This window comes from Ictidomys tridecemlineatus, chromosome 11, assembly GCF_052094955.1.
Source record: "Ictidomys tridecemlineatus isolate mIctTri1 chromosome 11, mIctTri1.hap1, whole genome shotgun sequence".
In the NCBI taxonomy this organism is placed as follows: domain Eukaryota; kingdom Metazoa; phylum Chordata; class Mammalia; order Rodentia; family Sciuridae; genus Ictidomys; species Ictidomys tridecemlineatus.
The window spans coordinates 41,608,764-41,627,584 of record NC_135487.1 but is presented as its reverse complement, the minus strand read 5'-3'; the positions used below and the strand labels follow the sequence as shown (position 1 = coordinate 41,627,584).

General features: G+C 35.0%; 1 protein-coding gene across 6 annotated transcripts in view; it reads left to right on the top strand.

The window, feature by feature from the left end:
- Window positions 1-18,821, top strand: part of Usp24 (ubiquitin specific peptidase 24) — a 135,394-nt gene that overhangs the window by 89,425 nt on the left and 27,148 nt on the right. For all 6 annotated transcript variants that reach the window (XR_013427803.1, XM_078026335.1, XM_078026336.1 and 3 more), the window contains 15 exons: window positions 3,367-3,428; window positions 5,615-5,806; window positions 6,778-6,895; window positions 9,092-9,236; window positions 10,667-10,786; window positions 11,615-11,740; window positions 12,387-12,485; window positions 13,296-13,378; window positions 13,823-13,964; window positions 14,154-14,273; window positions 14,680-14,900; window positions 15,226-15,350; window positions 16,384-16,525; window positions 16,965-17,115; window positions 18,327-18,422. Coding sequence is in view for 5 of the 6 variants with exons in the window: in XM_078026335.1 (XP_077882461.1) it covers window positions 3,367-3,428; window positions 5,615-5,806; window positions 6,778-6,895; window positions 9,092-9,236; window positions 10,667-10,786; window positions 11,615-11,740; window positions 12,387-12,485; window positions 13,296-13,378; window positions 13,823-13,964; window positions 14,154-14,273; window positions 14,680-14,900; window positions 15,226-15,350; window positions 16,384-16,525; window positions 16,965-17,115; window positions 18,327-18,422 (1,942 nt within the window). In the remaining variant the exon portion in view is untranslated. The remainder of the gene's footprint in view (window positions 1-3,366; window positions 3,429-5,614; window positions 5,807-6,777; window positions 6,896-9,091; window positions 9,237-10,666; window positions 10,787-11,614; window positions 11,741-12,386; window positions 12,486-13,295; window positions 13,379-13,822; window positions 13,965-14,153; window positions 14,274-14,679; window positions 14,901-15,225; window positions 15,351-16,383; window positions 16,526-16,964; window positions 17,116-18,326; window positions 18,423-18,821) is intronic.

The following is an 18,821-nucleotide window of genomic DNA, read 5'->3' as shown; positions in this document are numbered from 1 at the left end:
ACTTGAATCCTGGGTCATGGAGTGACACAGAATGTTGCCTCCCTTAGCATGCCATCTTGGATTTGTTTTTTTTATTTCAGCAAATATTGTTGAGATTTTGATAGGGATATCATTGAATCTGTAGATGACTTTGTATAGACATCTTAACACAATTTAGTCTTTAATTCATGAACAAGGACATCATTCTAATTATGTCATCTTTAATTTCTTTCCAGCAGTTTTTTTTTTTTTTTTTGTAGTTTTTGCTTTATAAGTGTTTAATATCCTTGGTTAAAATGATGACTGTTTTTATTCTTCTTGACACTATTGTAAATGTAATTGTTTTCTTTTTTAGTGTGTTCATTGATAGTGCAAGAAATGCAACTGATTTTTGTATACTATAACTTTGCTGAATATATTTATTAGTTTTAACAGGTTTTTTGTGGAATCTTTAGGTTTTCATTTTATACAAGATTGCATCATCAGCAAATAGATTATTCTAGTTCCTCCTTTCCAAATTATATTCCTTTTATTTCCTGCCTGATTTCTCTAGCTAGACCTTTTATACTCCAGCGAACAGAAATGGGTCAAAGTAAGTGATCATCCTTGTTCTCTTAAGGAGGAAATAAAACCTTTCTTTCACCATTGAGTACGATGTTAGCTGTGAATTTTTCATATATGGCCTTTATTATGGTGAGATAGTTTTTATAGCAAAAAAGCATTAAATTTTGTCAGATGCTTTTTTTGCATCAATTTGAGATGATCATATGGGCTTGTTTTCCCCATTTCTTTCTGTTAATGTGGTATTAAAATCATTTTTCATATGTTCAGTCATCCTAGCATTCCAAGTATCAGTCCTACCTGTTCCTGATAATCAATGCTTTAAAAGTACTGCTAAATTTGGGTCACTGGTATGTTTATGTTCTTGAGGATTTTTGAGTAAGCATTTATAAGGGACATAACTCTGTAATTTTCTGGAAGATCCTTTGGTTTTGATATCAGGGTAATGCTTACCTCATAGGAGGTGGTGTTTTGGAAGAGTGTGAGAAGGACTCATATTCTTTAGTGTTTGGTAGAATTATCAACAAAACCATCTTGTCCTGTACTTTTCTTTTTTGGGTAGGTTTTTGATTACCAGTTATCACCTTGCTAATTACAGGGCTACTTGGATTTCCTATTTCATTCTGATTCAGTTTTGATAAGTTTCTAAGAATTTGTTCATTTCATGTTTCTAGTTCCAAGTTGTTGATGTGGCATCTTTCTGGTTTCTTAATGTAAGCATTTATAGATGTAAATTTTCCTTTTATTCCACTGTTTTTGATGTATCCCTTAACTTTTGGTATGTTGTATTTTTCATTTGTTCCAAGATATCTTCTAATTCCTTGGTGATTATTTGATTCATTCTTAGCTTTTCTACTGCCTGTATATTCTAGATAAAAGATGTGTAATCTGCAGATATTCCTTGAATTGAATTATAATTTTGTCTATTTGCAAGTCATCGTTACATGATTAAGTGAGTGTATCAACATTTGTTATGTTTTTATATACTTTTTAATATATGAGAATTCCTGGTCAGAGCTTCAACATAATATTTTGAAGCATTTGACCTTTGGTTTTTATGTTCCAGATGTATAAATAGGAAGAAGTCAGGATTTTGTTTGTTAGGTAAAGTCATTATGGTTAATGCTAAAATTTTAGCCAAAACTTAAAATTACTTTATAGTTGACATCAACATTTAACCTGAATTAGACATAAATTGTATGATTCTAGTATTGAAAAATAAATCTTTAATAGTGTTTTTTTCCAATAGACATCTGAATTAAAAGATATAAAAATGCTTTTATTTTAAAAACTGGGGTTTTTTTTAATTGAAATGTTTGGATCATTTTTTAGAAGTTATTGATCTTATCCTTGTTATGAATCAGTTTATTTGGGGGGAAAAGCAAAAAGTGTTAGATTAGATTAGATTTTTTAAATATATATCAAAGAATCTCTTAAAAATGCATTGATTAGGTTTGGTAAAATTTTGAAAACTGTGCCTCGCATCTTTTTAAATGTATTTAATTAGCAGTTACCATGAGCTAATGACATGCCACACAGCTTACTAAGTTCTTGACATATATTTATTTACCTTTCAGTTCTCAGAATGGCTAAATGAGTTTGTCTGTTTTTATTATCTCTATTTTTTAAACATAATTTTTGGTTCATTATATATTTTAATCATTAATACAAGCTTGAGCCTAATTTTAGTCAGTTTTTTTTTTCTACTATGAACAAAAGAGCTGACAAGAACAATTTTAGAGGAGAAAAAGTTTATTTGGTTTTCATGGCTTCAGAAGTTCATAGATGGCTGACTCCATTGCTCTGGGCCCAAGGTGAGGCAGAACAGTGTGGTAGAAGAAGAAAGCATCTCAGGACATCACACCAGAAAGCAGAGAAAGAGATTCCTCATGGACAAAAAATAATACCCAAGGGCATGCCTCCCTACCTCCTCTAGCTACACCCTACCTACCTACAGTTACCACTTAATTAATCCATATTAGGGGGATTAACACACTGATTAGGTTAAGGCTCAGAACCCAATCATTTTGTCTCTAAATTTATTTCTTTATTTATTTTTTGCATTGTTTCACACAGGAGCTTTTGGGGGATACCTAATAGCTAAACTATAATAAATCTTTTTATACACACACACACACACACACACAAATATATGTCTATACACACACACACAAATGTATGTCTATATATAAACATACATGTGTGTGTGTGTGTGTGTGTGTGTGTATACACACACACACCAGTAAATATAAACATGTGTATGAGTTAGAATTTAAATCAGTTGTCTTTGGACACCTGAGGTGTAAGTAGTATAAGCAGGATTAAAACCAGCATCTGATTCTAAAACCTGAGCTTTTAACCACTGTAATTACAGAAAAAGCACTTCCACATTAAAGAAATGCCCTCTTTATTTTACTGTCCTTTATTTTTCTTCTTAGTGCTTGTCACCACTTGACATGTATATATTTTTTATTTGCTATCTGTCCCCCTTGTTCTTTTGTTCAGTGTCCCCTTTAAAAAGGTGTAAGCATTTGATAAGTGCTTAACAGATATTAGTTGATAATTGGATGAACAAATACAGTCAGTGCTTAAATCATTTAAAACCATGTTTATTAAAAATTCCCTCTCTACACTATTATTCCTTTACTGTGTCATTATTAGCAAAATCATTAATATGCTCCATGTTAAAATGCACTAATGTAAAAGCAGTTACTTTATGCTTAGGAAAATTATCTTAATTGTTTTATGAACTTGTTTTTATAAGGAAAATGCTTTTTATTTTGTAAACACCCTATTTTTAGTAACTGAAACCTATCTATTTTTTAGACTGTTATCTCAGTGTATGGAGTATTTTGATTTGAGGTGCCAATTATTAGATGATCTAACAAGTAAGTAAACGTCTAACTTTGATTTGGGGTGGGGAAGTAGAAGAGAAAGCCAGAGTAGACATTTTTAATCTGCTTTAGCAATGTCAGGTGCAAATGTGATTATAATCTTTGTTTGAAATGAAATGATTTCCTGAAAATAGCATGTAAGCCAGTGAGCTCTCTGTCAGTACAGTCCCAACTATTAATATATTGAGAAGAGTTGTTAATTTAAAAATTGTTTAAGACTTATATTTTAATTGTACCAACATGGAACTATGATGAAGAGCCTTTCTCTCTAGTATAATCTATTCTGACAGTTTTGAAGGTTGATCATTGAAGGAAAGAGGAAATCTATTGAAGCATGTTGATAGTGATAGAAGTTAATTAAATGATTAAAGTGTCATTGTTAAGAATTCTCTTGTTAGAGTGTTAAGATTTTAAATATCTGTATTTACCTTTTAATAATGTAAGAGTATGTTGGAGTACTTTATGTAAAATTTAGTTGCTCAAATCAAGAAGTTATTAGTTTACTCCCCATTCTTTATGCAAATAAATTGCTTCAGTGTACAGGAAATAAGTAAAAATTAGGATGACTGGGCACAGTGGTGAATGCTTGTATAATCCCAGCTACTGAAAAGTCCTAGGCAGAAGGCTCACAAGTTCAAGGCCAGCCTGGGCAACTTAGTAAGACCCTGCCTCAAAATAAAATGTTAAAAGTCCTGGGGGTATAGCTGAATGGTAGAGCACTTGCCTAGCATGTATGGAGTCCCTGGGTTTAAAAAAAAAAAAAATCCTGGTGATCAAAAAATATTAATTTCAAAAGAAAGTTAAAGCCTGGATGAAAAAACATATTTTATGTGTATATAGACTGTAAATCCCCACACAGTCAATTTGATTGTGAGATTCCTGTGGGCCAAAGGTAAAAAGGAAACAGTGTACAGTTAGTTATTCTTGATACCCAAGAAGAAAGAGAATGAGTCCTCAAAAGAAGCAATTTTTTTCCATCACTTTATTCTAAAAGAAGTTTCATACAAAGATCTTTATGTAATAAGTACATGAAGATCCAGTGACTAATAATCCTCAGTGATATCTCCTAAGGCAGATTTCTTCCTGGGTCCTGAGTCTGTCTCAGAAACTTTGAGCAATACAGAGAGGTTGATTTTATGGAAACTAAGGTAGTGGAGTTTGGTCATGTCTGAAAAGTGGATGGACTATGTATTCATCTAACCACCTAGCTCAGAGTGTTTTTCCACCAAGCTTCCAGTTAAATTTGGGCAGCAGCCATCAACAAGGTTTTGCTCTCTGCTTTTTGAAAACTGAATTCATGAGTTGGCTATACACACGCAACTTTCAAATGAAATGAATAAATTATTAAGGTAGACCTTCCCTGCATTGTTGAATAGTAAATGAAAGATCCACGATCTCTTATGAGGTCTTAAGGCACAGACAGAATTAATTCTCATGCAAAGTCAGGGCCTACACTAATACCCTTTACACCTAGCACCCTGTGGTAGAGGTGTTGGCCTCATTGCCTAACTAGGGAAGCAGGGTGGCAGAGATTAGGTTCGCATCTGGGGCCAGACCAGGTCTGACTATCCCTAAAGTATCCCTCTTCACAAACCTACAGGTACCCTGCTTGCTTGTCACTGTAGTAGAAGATAATCACTCTTCTTCTCCTCCTCATCCCAACTGTCTGTATGTAATTTTGCTGTAAGTCCTTGTTTGGCCCAGAAAGTGAGGTGCTGAATATGAAAGACTGTTCTGAAGAGTTGGGCTTATTGTTTAGAAACCTCTGCTCACGCTAATCTGATCTTGACCTCCCCCTCCTTTGAAGAACTCCTCCCTCCTTTGTTTTGGAAAACACCACAGGAGCCTTGGTTCCCCTGTATCCTTCCATCCCTGCCTTCTCCAGAAGGCTTTTGTTCCCTAAACCAGGAGCTTCAGAGCAAGGATGGTCTCCCCCATCTCAGCCTCAGCGTGCAGTGCAGTGGCCTGTGCAGAGGAGGCATTTCACAAGAGATTTATTTATGAAGGTGGAATTTTCAGGCTCCTTGTGGGAAGCAACTATTATCCTGCCCTTTATTAGTGACATGCTTTTTGAGATCTGTGAAGTGAAAGATTGGGACTTGACTGCTTACTTTAATTCAGGATTTTGACTCCACAAAGGGAAATTCTTCCTCTTAGTAAAATTTTTTTTTCCTTCTTAGCTTCAGAAATGGAGCAGTTACGAATAAGCCCAGCTACCATGCTTGAAGATGAGATTACATGGCTGGATAACTTTGAACCTAATCGCACAGCTGAATGTGAGACCAGTGAAGCAGACAACATCTTATTGGCAGGACACTTGCGGCTCATTAAGACCCTTCTTTCACTCTGTGGGGCAGAAAAGGAAATGCTTGGTAATTATTGCTTCATCTTATCATGTGGCAGAATACCTTAGTTCTCCATTATTGTCATAGTATAGTCTATAATTATAACAATGAGATAGTTGCTAAATGTTCCATGGAAAATTGACCCTTCACAAGTAAGAAATTGTCTAATTTTAGTGGCTAATAATCTTAAGGTGTATTTTACTGGTTTTATTATGCCATGTAAAAATTTTAACATGTTCAAATGGTGGGATCACATAACTTCTTAATACCAAGTAAAAATTACAGTTCAAAGAGAAAGTTTGTCTCTTTTTGCTGTTTTGTACTTCATAATGTATAATCTATTATACATTACTACCCGTGAGTTTGATTCTTCTCTGGAGAAGTGACCCCCCAACCACTGCCTCCCCATTGATGGGGTATATATGAAATTCTCCTGGGGTATATATGTAATCTTAAAAGCATATCCTGTGTTGTAAAATTATATTTTAAAAAATTAATGACCACTTCATAATGCACACTAAACTCTGCATAATCTTCTTGGCTACCAGGGATACATAGAAAAGAGTGATTCTTAAATAGGAAAAGCAGTAAGTTACTGTTCTGGTAACTTACTCTTTAGAGTAAGATTTTAAAAGTTTGATAAATCCTGTGCAAATTCCCCTATTCCCAGAATAAGAATTGTTCACTCACAACTTTTCTGCTCTTGGAATCTTGGCACATGTGTTTCTAAGGGGTAAACATGACTCCTTTCACTGTATTGTAGACTCATAAGGGAGGGCACCCTCTCTGGTCTACCGTGGTATCCCCTTCCCTAACCTTTCCTTCCCACGGGGCTTTGTTGCATAGTAAGCACTCAAAAAATAAGTGTTCGATTAAACTGGGTGCACTGCTGTTGGGGGGCCTTGAGTGTTTTGCTGCTCTAATCAGAAAGTGCACAATAGGATCTTTGAATTAAAATTTGTGTTCATCCTCAACATGAATATTATGCTCTATTCCAGGTTCATCACTCATTAAACCATTGTTAGATGACTTCCTTTTCCGAGCTTCTAGAATTATTTTAAATAGTCATTCTCCAGCTGGCAGTGCCGCCATCAGTCAACAGGACTTTCATCCAAAGTATGGAAAATGCACATTGTGTTCAGTTTTGGTAAAAATTCTGTTAGTCCAAAAATATTTCCTTAAGTTGGACTTTGTCTTCCATATTGTGAGTTTGTGTGTCATGTATTATTTACTCTGTAAAGAAATGCATGTAAAGGAGTTTAGTGTAAAGCCTATTTGTAACATAGAAGGCACAGAGCAACTGCCGGTACCATTACCATCATCAAAGTGCAAGAGTAAATAATAATAATGTGGCTAACTAAGTCCAGAACAAATTCCAAGAGAAATGAAGCTTATTAAGAATTATGTCCAGGTCTGGAGTGTGGCTAACTGGTAGAGCTCAAGCTTAATGTGCTTGAGACTCTGGGTTAAATCCCAGAACCAAAAGAAAAAAAGAGAAAGAAATATATCTAAAGTAAATAGACTCCAAATAAAGTGTTCACAAGTTTTTAGGAGCAAAGGATAAGTGCTGTGGTGCATGAACCTGTTGTTTGCTGAGGATTGACTGTTCTGGTAACTGCAATGGCTAGTGATTTGAGTAGAAAACTGGAAAATCCCTTTGTACTGTTGACCCTACTTGAGTGATATTTATACTCTTGGAGATAGGAAGAAGAGGCAGCTACAAGCTGCCATCTCATTTGCTCTGAATCAAACTTACTTATTATTTCAAGAATATGAAAACCAGAGTTAATTTAGGAATCTTGAAGAAACTGAGGATTTGGTATTTATAGTGAAAAAGAAAATTTGTGTACAGCTTTGGTGGTTATTGATATGGAAAAGACATAATAAGCAATATTTTATGGAATCTTATGAGATAATTTATCATGTATAAACATTTTTTTGTAGCTAGGGAATCCTTATTAGCAAAGTCTGGTTTTGGTTGGGTTCTAATCTTCATTAGAACTCTTGGCTTGTCCTTCATGGTGTGACTCACATTCTTGTTCTTGCTTCAGTCTTGTTTTGGAAGCTTTAGTGCCAGGTTTATGGAATTTTTTAAACATCAGAAATACATGAGTATTTTGATTTTCAGTAAACACAAAAAAAGTAAATCTTCAGCAGTTTTAGTGAATTTTTTATTGATAAATCTTCCCCTCCATCAACAATGAGTATTTTTTAATACTTTCTTTTTATTAAAAGTGATACCTCTATCAACAAGGAGTATTTTTTTCATCATACACAGTACCTTGACTGGAAAAGGAACATTTTGTTTCATCCCTCCCAGTGTACTAAATGGTATTTATCACAATCACTCCCAGACTTTTCCCACTAAAAGCTTAAAGGAAAAGAAAGAGAGATTTAAAATACATAAGATCTTTTCAGAAGCCATGCTATTCTTATATCACATGCTATTCTTATATATAACAACAGCAGCTTCTTGGTGTGTAGCTCATGTGTAATGTACCTCCCTGTTCATTTCTTATTTGTTCTTTTCAACCCATTAGTCTAGATAAGAAACAAAGCACAGTGCTGATCTAAGAGCCTCACAACCCTGCCTTGACTCCCTCTTACACTTCACAAGTGGTTTCACTCAAAGGTCACATGTCCTCTTTTCTGTGTATTCTTCATAATCTGTGATCTCCTCAGTAATGCAAGTTTGGCATAGATCACAATGAGAAATTACTATCCATGCCCAAAGGCAGGCAATCTGGAAATCTGGATGCTTTACAGTTATCTTTTCTGTCACTTTAAATACAACAGACTTGGCAATTTATATATTTCTGTATACCTTTTTTTTTCCCCCAGCAAAGTGGAAAGTTGATTAGTGTCCTTGGAAGAATTTTTGATCCTCAGGCACACAGAATGTTAGTGAGTCTCTATTCTGATTTTCATAGCTTTCTTTTTCTGTTACTTGTTCAGAAAGATAACTACAAAAAAAATATTTCTTTCTCCCTACTTTTATTGAAAGATGGCAACTCTGTTGTGTTTATTACACAGTTCTCCAACTCCATTCTTTCTGGTCCATTCCTTATAGAAGAAGACTCTCAAGTCATAAGTGACAGATTTTGCTATTTTATCATCAGGCCAGGAAAATATTTAGCTCTAAGCCATATTAATTCTTCCAGTTTTCATGGCTTCTGGATTACTAGATTTCTGACTTAACTATTATATGAGGAATTGCACTCTTATACTTTCGTTTCAGATGTTGTTTTAGTTTAATTAGGAGTGTGAGTAAAGTATTCATTGTTGAAAATGATTTATGTCTTTTGTTTTTAGGTGTAGTACGGTGAATAGCCGATTGGCAGCCTATGAAGTCCTTGTAATGTTGGCTGATAGTTCACCTTCAAACCTTCAAATTATTACAAAAGAACTACTTTCTATGCATCATCAACCTGACCCTGCTCTTACCAAGGAGTTTGATGTAAGTTTTAGACTGTCAGGCACCTTATTTTTTTTATAATGATCTCTTAAACATAGAATTTTAAAACCACATTTGTATTCTTCTAAGCCCAAAGAAAGTCAGTATTATTCTTTTGCTGTGTTCACATATTTAAATCAACTACAAACTGTATGTGTTATCACACTGATACACTTCAGTATATTATGAAGTGGAGTCCTTTTAAAAAGGAGAGGCATTTCCAAGTTGGCTAATAATTATTCTCAGCCTATTATGTTCCAGCCTATTTTTTGAGTAACTTTATGCCAGGCACTAGAGATACAGAGTCAGACGAACATTGACTCCATCTTATTAGCACAGTCTGTGTTCAGTTAAATTCAGAAAGATTTTTGGACTTTAGCGTACACTAAGAGGTATATTAAATTTTTGGAGCTCAAAAACAAAAACGTTCCAGACCTCAAGAAGGTCAGTTTATATAGTGGAAGAAAACACCCATAAGCAAACCATTTCAAAGTTTGTGATACAGTGTAAGATATATTTGTCCTATATGCTCTAACATTGAAAGACACTTACCCACTAGTGATGGTATCTTAGAAAGCTTCTTGGAGATGATGACACTGTAAGTAGAGCCTCAAAGATGAGCAAGCCAATTGAAGCAAGGTGGGATGGTCATTCATTTCAGCAGTGAGAACAGGAGAAAAGCTGTGGAGCCCAAAACAGCTTAGCATATGTTGGGATCTACAAGAGGGAAATAAGTTATAGGTGCACTGGAATACTAGACCAGGAGTGAGAAGACACTTTTAAAGCAGCCTTTGCTTTCTCTTTGAACATATGCTTATTAGAAGTTGTTTAATAGAAGACTGTGACTTTCTGTAAAAGGAAAGGAATGAATATGAGCCTTCCTTGACCATCCACACTGCAGAATTCCTTATGGTGAACATGTCATAAAATCCTGTTCCTTTTTTTCAGAGTACCACCTCAGTTGCTAACTTAGTATATTTGCTTGACTAATACCATATAATCTGTCCTACTAAGCTGTAAACTCTTTGCCATTAGGGACCACATACATTTCTGTTCTCTGTTTCATCCCTGACACGTACATAGTACATGTTAGGCCCCTAATTAATATTTGTTGAATAGTAATCAAGTGAATAAATATATATATGACTACATAAATGAATAAACAAATACATACTTACTTATATGCCAGATAATTTATGAACAACAAAAAAGAAACACAGAATCATATTTGATCATTGTGATGGTATTTTGATCATTGTGTTAGCATCTGCAGACAAAGATACTTTATGAACATAAGTTTTGCTAGCCTGAATTTCATAACGCACTGGATATACCTCTCTTTCCTCTTAGACATCCCTTATAGCTAAAGGAAATATGCCTGTGGCAGAGGTACTAATTCTCTTCCTTGCTGTTTCTGTTCCTCTGTTTCCCAGTACCTTCCCCCAGTGGATAGCAGATCCAGTTCAGGGTTTGTGGGCCTGAGGAATGGTGGCGCTACCTGTTACATGAATGCAGTCTTCCAGCAGCTGTACATGCAGCCGGGGCTCCCTGAGGTGATTTGCTTTCTCTGTCCTGTTTGGCATGAGACAAAATGTGTTCATTGCCTGAAAGTTGTTCCATACTTATTTATTGCTTTTTGGATTTGCAGAACCCACATATTAGTAAGTAGGGATTAATAAGTAGCTTCTGAAATCTGTATAGACATGTTATTCATAGTCACATTTTTATAAATCTGCTTGTGTAAGATCTGCCTATATGACAGACTTGACCTAATGATTTTGAACTCCAAAATAATTTTTACGTTGTTCTGTAAACTTATTAACATTTTTAATGCTATAGAAATGCACAGGCTCTGTCGTCAGCACTTTGTAATAATATAGTAGTAGCATGTGGTGTTGCAGGCAGAATTTTGAGAGTGCTCCATGTGCATTGTTTGGCATTATGTCTTATAGAGATTCTAGTATACTGGTTCCAGTTTTTCCTAATCAAATGGAAGCTGAATAACAAAGCTAAATATGTGCAGAATTGGGGCTGGGGATGTGGCTCAAGCGGTAGCACGCTTGCCTGGTGTGCATGCGGCCCAGGGTCGATCCTCAGCACCACATACAAACAAAGATGTTGTGTCCGCCAAAAACTGAAAAATAAATATTTAAAAAAAAATTCTCTCTCTGTCCCTCTCTCTCTCACTCTATCAATATATATATATGTGTGTGTGTTTTTGTGTGTTTTTGTGTGTGTGCGCGCGCGTGCGCAGAATTGTAGGTAGCCACATCCAACCATATATATATATAAAGCATTCTAAAAAACAATGTGGATACATATGTCAGGATTTTCTGAAAAGTGGTTAAATATTTCTAATTTAATACTTTTCTTCTTTTTAGTCACTACTTTCAGTGGATGATGACACAGACAATCCAGATGATAGTGTATTTTACCAGGTGCAGTCTCTCTTTGGGCATTTGATGGAAAGCAAGCTGCAGTATTATGTCCCTGAGAACTTCTGGAAGGTATTTCTCCCAGTAACCTATGTTTGGAGTTTGGTTACAATTTTTCCTTAGTGAAGAAACCATTGTTTCTTATCTTTACTAACTCAGGCAAATTCAGACTATTAGTGTATAAAAGAATTGGGTATATAGTTGTTGAAATTGATGCTTGGTTTTAGAGTATTAGAATGTCAAAATTAATTATTCACAATTCCTGAAGATTTGCAAATTTAATTATTTTGAATATTTCTAATTCTTCATTTTAGCTCTTTGAAATATTGATTCAAATCATTTCTTTGAATCTATAACAATTTAATTAATGCCTTTAAGTAAAGAACATTGTTTTGAACACTGCTTCACTTTGTTTCACATGCTGGAGGATTACTCATGTTTTTCACAGAGATTGGTTAGTTTCTCAGAAACAAACTCTGTTCCACAGCCTTATATGTCACCCTGTACCCACCTCTGGTTTCAGAGACTTGCTGTGATTATGAGGTACCAAGGAAGAGCACAAATGGCTAAATACAAGCTTGTCTCACTTTAGTAAAAATCTCCATGTTTCTATCATGAACTTGGTTTTTAGAAGTATTAAAATGTTTTCATATGCCTTTTCTACTCTATTCGGCAATTGCTGCTTTCCTTTTAAAATTTTTGAATTCTTGCTACATAGATTTTCAAGATGTGGAATAAAGAACTCTATGTGAGAGAACAGCAGGATGCATATGAATTTTTTACTAGTCTCATTGATCAGATGGATGAATATCTCAAGGTAATAAAAGTCTCCCTTTAACTCCCTCAGACTCTAATTACAGTATAAAAACAATGCTTCAGGGTTTGTGATTACTGTGAAACTAAGAAATCAGAAATTAGTAATCTAACATCATAGTTGTAATTTATTTCTTTTGGGTTTATACATTAAAATTTATACACATCACTGGAATTACATATTCCTTCTCGATTCATCTAACACTCAATTAAATCTTAACCCAGACTACAGAGTAATAACCACTTGCACCTGCATATCTTACTGAGTATCCCTTGAAGCTTTAGAGGATGCTGTAACCCTAGTGAGTTGATGCCCCAGCTTCAGGCAGTGTTGGAATTTGTCAAGTTCTCTGGGCAAAGGGACTGGGTCAAAAAGTTATTTATGATGTTTAAACCCAAAGCTTTCTGCTTTTTCCCAGTAAAACATGTGACAGATTTCCCAAATTGTATTTTCTTCTAAGACTGCTGCTACCACTGCCAGCATTGGCCTCTTTATCAGTAGGCACAATTTATCCATAAAATAACTTATGATCACAAGAAGATTGTAGAGTTGCTCTAACTGTGTCCTTTTGGCTTAGGAAGGATTCAGACTCTTCGTGGAAAATGCCCTCCCTGTCATCAACTCTGACTGAACTGTCTTTCCTCCTCCTCTGCTGATTGCATTACTCTGACATTAGTCTGATACAAAATGACTCCTTTATTTGGGTGGTTAAATTGAAATCTGTATTTCAGCTTGGGTTTAAATAAAATTCTTTATGAACCAACTTATCAGTATCAGGGAAATAATTAAAATTTTAACTTTTTATCCCAACAGAAAATGGGGAGAGACCAAATTTTTAAGAATACATTTCAGGGCATCTATTCTGATCAGAAGATCTGTAAAGACTGTCCTCACAGGTTAGTGAAGATGGATGGCACTGACACAAAACATGATCATCAGGATTAGGAGTGTAGCTCAAAGAGTACTTATCCAGCATGTGCAAGGGCCTAGGTTCCCTCCTAGCATCACCTAAAAAATAAAATCATTTTTAAATGCTTTTTCTAGTATTTTTGAATTTGGCATTTGTTGACTTATAAATATATCTTTCAGTGGATATATAAATGTTTAATGAATTACATTTCTTTGGTTTCCATTTCCAAAATTTCTTCATGCCCTTAAGAAAATATTTGTTAAAATTCGTAATTTGAAGCAACTCTATATTGTCAAAATTTGGTGTTTTTATTTGGTGGTGTACTTTTAAAATAGTAAATTGTGTTATGAATGTAGCTCTGTGTTCAAGCTCAAGTCTCGTGGTAATATGAGTTTTAAATTCATGGGTTTTTTTGTCATTTCCTAATCAGATATGAACGGGAGGAAGCTTTCATGGCTCTCAATCTGGGAGTTACTTCTTGTCAGAGTTTGGAAATTTCTTTGGACCAGTTCGTTAGAGGAGAAGTTCTAGAAGGAAGTAATGCATACTACTGTGAAAAGTGTAAAGAAAAGGTATACTACATTTGTCCTAAGATTAATTTGTTATGCATGTGCTGTGTCTTTATAAAATCAGTATTAAACTTCTGCTCTGCTTCCATTAGATTGTGTCGTTACTTGTGTAACATGGGTGGAAAGGCTTTTACATTAATTAATTTACTGTTTTATTTTCTCCATGCAGATAATTTCTTTTCTTTTCTTTAGAGAATAACAGTGAAAAGGACCTGTATTAAGTCTCTACCTAGTGTTTTGGTCATTCACCTGATGAGATTTGGATTTGACTGGGAGAGTGGACGCTCCATAAAATATGATGAACAAATAAGGGTAACTCTTTTACTTCCTGAAATTTCTCACAACTGTGACCTTGCTGCCTCCTTTACTTTTTTTTTTTCTTAGTTCAAATTCTGTCTTCCCTTTGAAAGATTCTGGTCTCAGTATTATGAGAAGGCCACAGCCCTTGTGTGAGAACATGCTGTTAGTAGAACAGGCACATGTACAAACAGTGACCCTCATTTCTGGAAGGCATTTTCAGAAGTTAAATGCTTTCTGTAATGCACAAACCAGAGGCTACTCATATTGCCCAGACTTAGGCTGAGATGTTGTATTTGAACTGAAGAGGTGGTTAATCTTTACATAACTTGGGAAAATACAGGTTCTTACTTTATCTGACTTGGGAACTGCTGTATATGTTCCTGGCCAACACTAATGGTCTCTTTTCACTTTTATATAGTTTCCTTGGATGCTAAACATGGAGCCTTACACAGTTTCAGGAATGGCTCGCCAGGATTCATCTTCTGAAGTTGGTGAAAATGGGCGAAGTTTGGATCAGGGAGGTGGAGGATCCCCTCGGAAAAAAGTTGCTCTCACAGAGAACTATGAACTTGTTGGTGTCATTGTACACAGTGGGCAGGCACATGCAGGCCACTACTATTCCTTCATTAAGGATAGACGGTAAGGGCTTCTTGAGGTAGCCATTGCTCCCTCTGCCTCCACAGTGTTGCCTTCTGCTTTCTCTGCCCTAATTTGTCATTCATACTTACCATTATAGTGCAAAGTACTTTGTGTTCTTTGGCCTTATTTCATTTTAAATATTTAAAGCTTAGAGGAAACTGTTTTTACCTCTTCATTTTGAAAAATTGTTTTAGAAACTAAAATTGCTATTGCTAACATTTTTAAAAAATATTTTCACTTTAATTATAGATAGGTAATACAATGTTATTAAATGCAGAGGTTAGAATGTTTGTTTTTTAACCTTATGTCTGTATCTGGACTTTAGGGGGTGTGGAAAAGGAAAGTGGTATAAATTTAATGACACAGTTATAGAAGAATTTGACCTAAATGATGAGACCCTGGAGTATGAATGCTTTGGAGGAGAATATAGGCCAAAAGTTTATGATCAAAGTAAGTATTTATAAATGGATATTTTTCCATACTTTTTTTAAAAAATTTAGTTTTCTATCTAATTGGAAACAGTATTCTTTATAAGGAAATACAGTCTTCTTTTTTTCTTTCGGTAATTCTGCTCTTCTAGCTATAGATAATCCAAGCTGTTTATAAAAATTTTTTTTTAATAACGAGAGAAAGTCAGGAGGATGAAATGATAACAAAGAAAAACTAATAAAGAAAGAATTTCAACCTTAAAATTTGTTTCAGAATTTTAGAAAGTAGTTGCCTTCTAAATTTTTCAGATTTCCTTTTCACTTATATAGAGGTACTATAATTATAATTATAATTAAAGAAGACATTTCTTATTCTTCTAAAACCATATACATCGTGTAGAATGTAAAGCAGTGCTTCCCTCCACAGTCCCCATCCCCAGAGGGGGAAAGTATGTCATAAAACACAATCAGATTTTATTTGTGAAAAATCTAGTTTTCAGAAATAGTTCCTGAAGCCTGATTTTTAAATCTTTCAGGGGCTTTTCTAAAACTCTATACATATTAGATCCACTTTGTTACATTTCATTGCCACTCCATGGTAATCACACATCTAATGCTGGCAGCCTTCAAGGGCTGCATTTCATATCATTTCCAAAATTGACCTAGATTGGCCATCTTTACTGAAATGGATAACAGAAGGCAATTATGATCCCATCCTGTCACCGAAGGTATTTCTAAATGTTGCTTGCCTTTTGCTTAAATTTAGTCTTCCCTGGAGTGTTAACCCTCTTCCCTTATTCCATTGCCATACATATCTCTTACTCCCTGCCCTGAGTTTCCCCTCCCAGTGAATGACTATTCTAATATAAGAACTGAAGTATCCTGACTTGCATTCTAAACAGTACTCTACCAAAGCCCATTTTACTTATCCTTTGCATTTGACAAATTTAATGAGTAGTTAACTTGTTGAATTTATGAGTTCTTTGCTTTAGATTTTCAAGACAAGGAAGATTTTATTTACAAAAATTCTTTCTTATTGACCTGTTATAAAATAGCAAATCCATATACTGATGTACGTCGAAGATACTGGAATGCCTATATGCTCTTCTACCAAAGAGTATCTGATCAAAACTCCCCAGTATTGCCAAAGAAAAGTCGAGTCAGTGTTGTAAGACAGGAAGCTGAGGATCTCTCTCTGTAAGTTTCTCTTTCATATGATTTACTGTGATTTCAGTAGGTAATACTGTGACCATTGATAATATTGTTTAAATTTTAAAGATAATTAGCTAAGCTAGAGAGAAATTTTTTTTAATTTTCTAAAAAATAATAAATTATCCTTTTTCTTTCTTATTGCTTCCTGGGCTTTCTTTTTTCCCTAGCAGGAAGTTATTTTGTACTTATATTTATAAACATGCATATAAGTTATTTCAGAATCAATACTTTTTTTTTCTTTTTTTCTTTTTTCTTTTTTATGGTGCTAGGAATGGAACCTGGGGACTCCTGCATGCTAGGCAAGCACTCTACCACTGAGTTACAGCCCCAATCCAAGATTTTTTTTTCAATCAAGTCTAGTGCCCTGTTTATGAGTTTGGCAAGTTTTAATAACTACTAAAACTATAGCTATTCCATCTTTCAGGTCAGCTCCATCTTCACCAGAGATTTCACCTCAGTCATCTCCACGGCCCCATAGGCCTAACAATGACCGCCTCTCCATTCTAACCAAGCTGGTTAAGAAAGGTGAGAAGAAAGGACTATTTGTGGAGAAAATGCCTGCTCGAATATACCAGGTAAGAATCATGTAAACAGTCTAAGGAGAAAATCCAGGTACGTGTTGTATTTATCTTGAAGATCCAGAGAGCGCTCCTGCTGGCTACCCTCGGGATTTGTTATTCCTTTCATTCCACCTCTTCTCCCCGCTTGCCTTCTGAGTCTTTTGTGCCAGGTGATAGAGGCTGTAGAGCTTGTAGCACAGTGGTAAGAACACAGTGTGAATACATCCTAAAGATTGTCCAGCATTATCCCTGAGTAGAGAAACACATTGATGAAATGAGCTTATTTTATCTGGAGAGAAAAACAAGTTGAGGCTTAAAATGTTTGGGTGAGAATATTTTGGCAGTCATGACTGTTGTTGATTGAATACCTGTTCTAATTCTTAAAAGACTCTTGTAGTGTAGCAGGTTTTACTCCCATTTTTCCGATGGAAATACAGGCTCAGAAAAGGAGTCACAGAGCAAGGGTTTAAGTTCAGTATGTCCTCTTACCAAGTTGTGATTTCATATACTAAATATCCAAACACTTGCTGGGCACAGTGGGACTACACCTGTAAATCTCAGCTGCTCAGGAGGCTGAGGCAAATGGATGATGAGTTCAAAGCCAGCCTCGGCAAAATAGCGAGGCCCTAAGCAACTCAGTTAGACCCTATCTTTGAATAAGGTACAAAAAAGGGGTAGAGATGTGGCTCAGTGTCCCTGAGTTTAATCCCCAGTACTAATAAATAGACAGACAGACAGATAGATATAGATTAGACAGATCCCCAGGACCAATGAATGAATGAATTCCCACTACCAATGAATGTTGAATGAATGAACGAATAACCAAAGGCTAAAGAGCCAGAACTAAAGAATTTCAAAACTATCAGTCTTTAATTAAGATAGAAGTGAGCCATCTGACAAGTAGGAATGGAGTTCCTTGATCTCGGGAAAGCTTTGTTTGTAACTTCCTACTCAGAATTTCAGGGTAAAATTTATTTTGTCTTTCATATGGTGGTTTTCCTGAAATTTCCAAAAGGGTTTGGTAATGAATGATAGGAACACCCTTTACAGCATCTTATATTTGAAAGGAAGGTTTTTCTCTCTTGTTTTTTCAAAATGCAAAGCTTGAGAAAAGGGAATTGTAATTTATTTTGTACAAACCCTTTTTACCTAAACATTTTACTAGAAATATCTTCCACATATTGAATACTGTTTCTTAAAAGTTTTACTAATTTTTTTTTTTGCAGATGGTAAGAGATGAAAACCTCAAGTTTATGAAGAATAGAGATGTATACAGCAGTGATTACTTCAGTTTTGTGTTATCTTTAGCCTCACTGAATGCTGTAAGTAGGTGTTTATATCATTACTAAAGAAATAAGAAAGGATTGCACTCTCAGTTGTTAGCATTCAGGTTAGATGCACAAAGTTCTTCATGTAAATGTGTCACACTTATTGGGTGATATTAAAATGAAGGTGGTTGGGGGTGTATAATGAAGATTGTAAGTAGGTGTTCACATACGGGATTTTTTTTTTAAGTATCCTTGTTTAGATTTTGTCAAGAATCTAAAAGTAGCTCTGAGGTTGTCATATCAGTGGCTACTGGACTTCGTAAAGATTGACTCTTCCTAATTTGTAGTCATATGTTGCCAGACTCAAAATTAACACAAGTACTTCTTTTTCTTGAGTTACCATTATTAAAATTTGCCAAAAAGGAAAAATATTCCAAGTCATTTGATTACAGA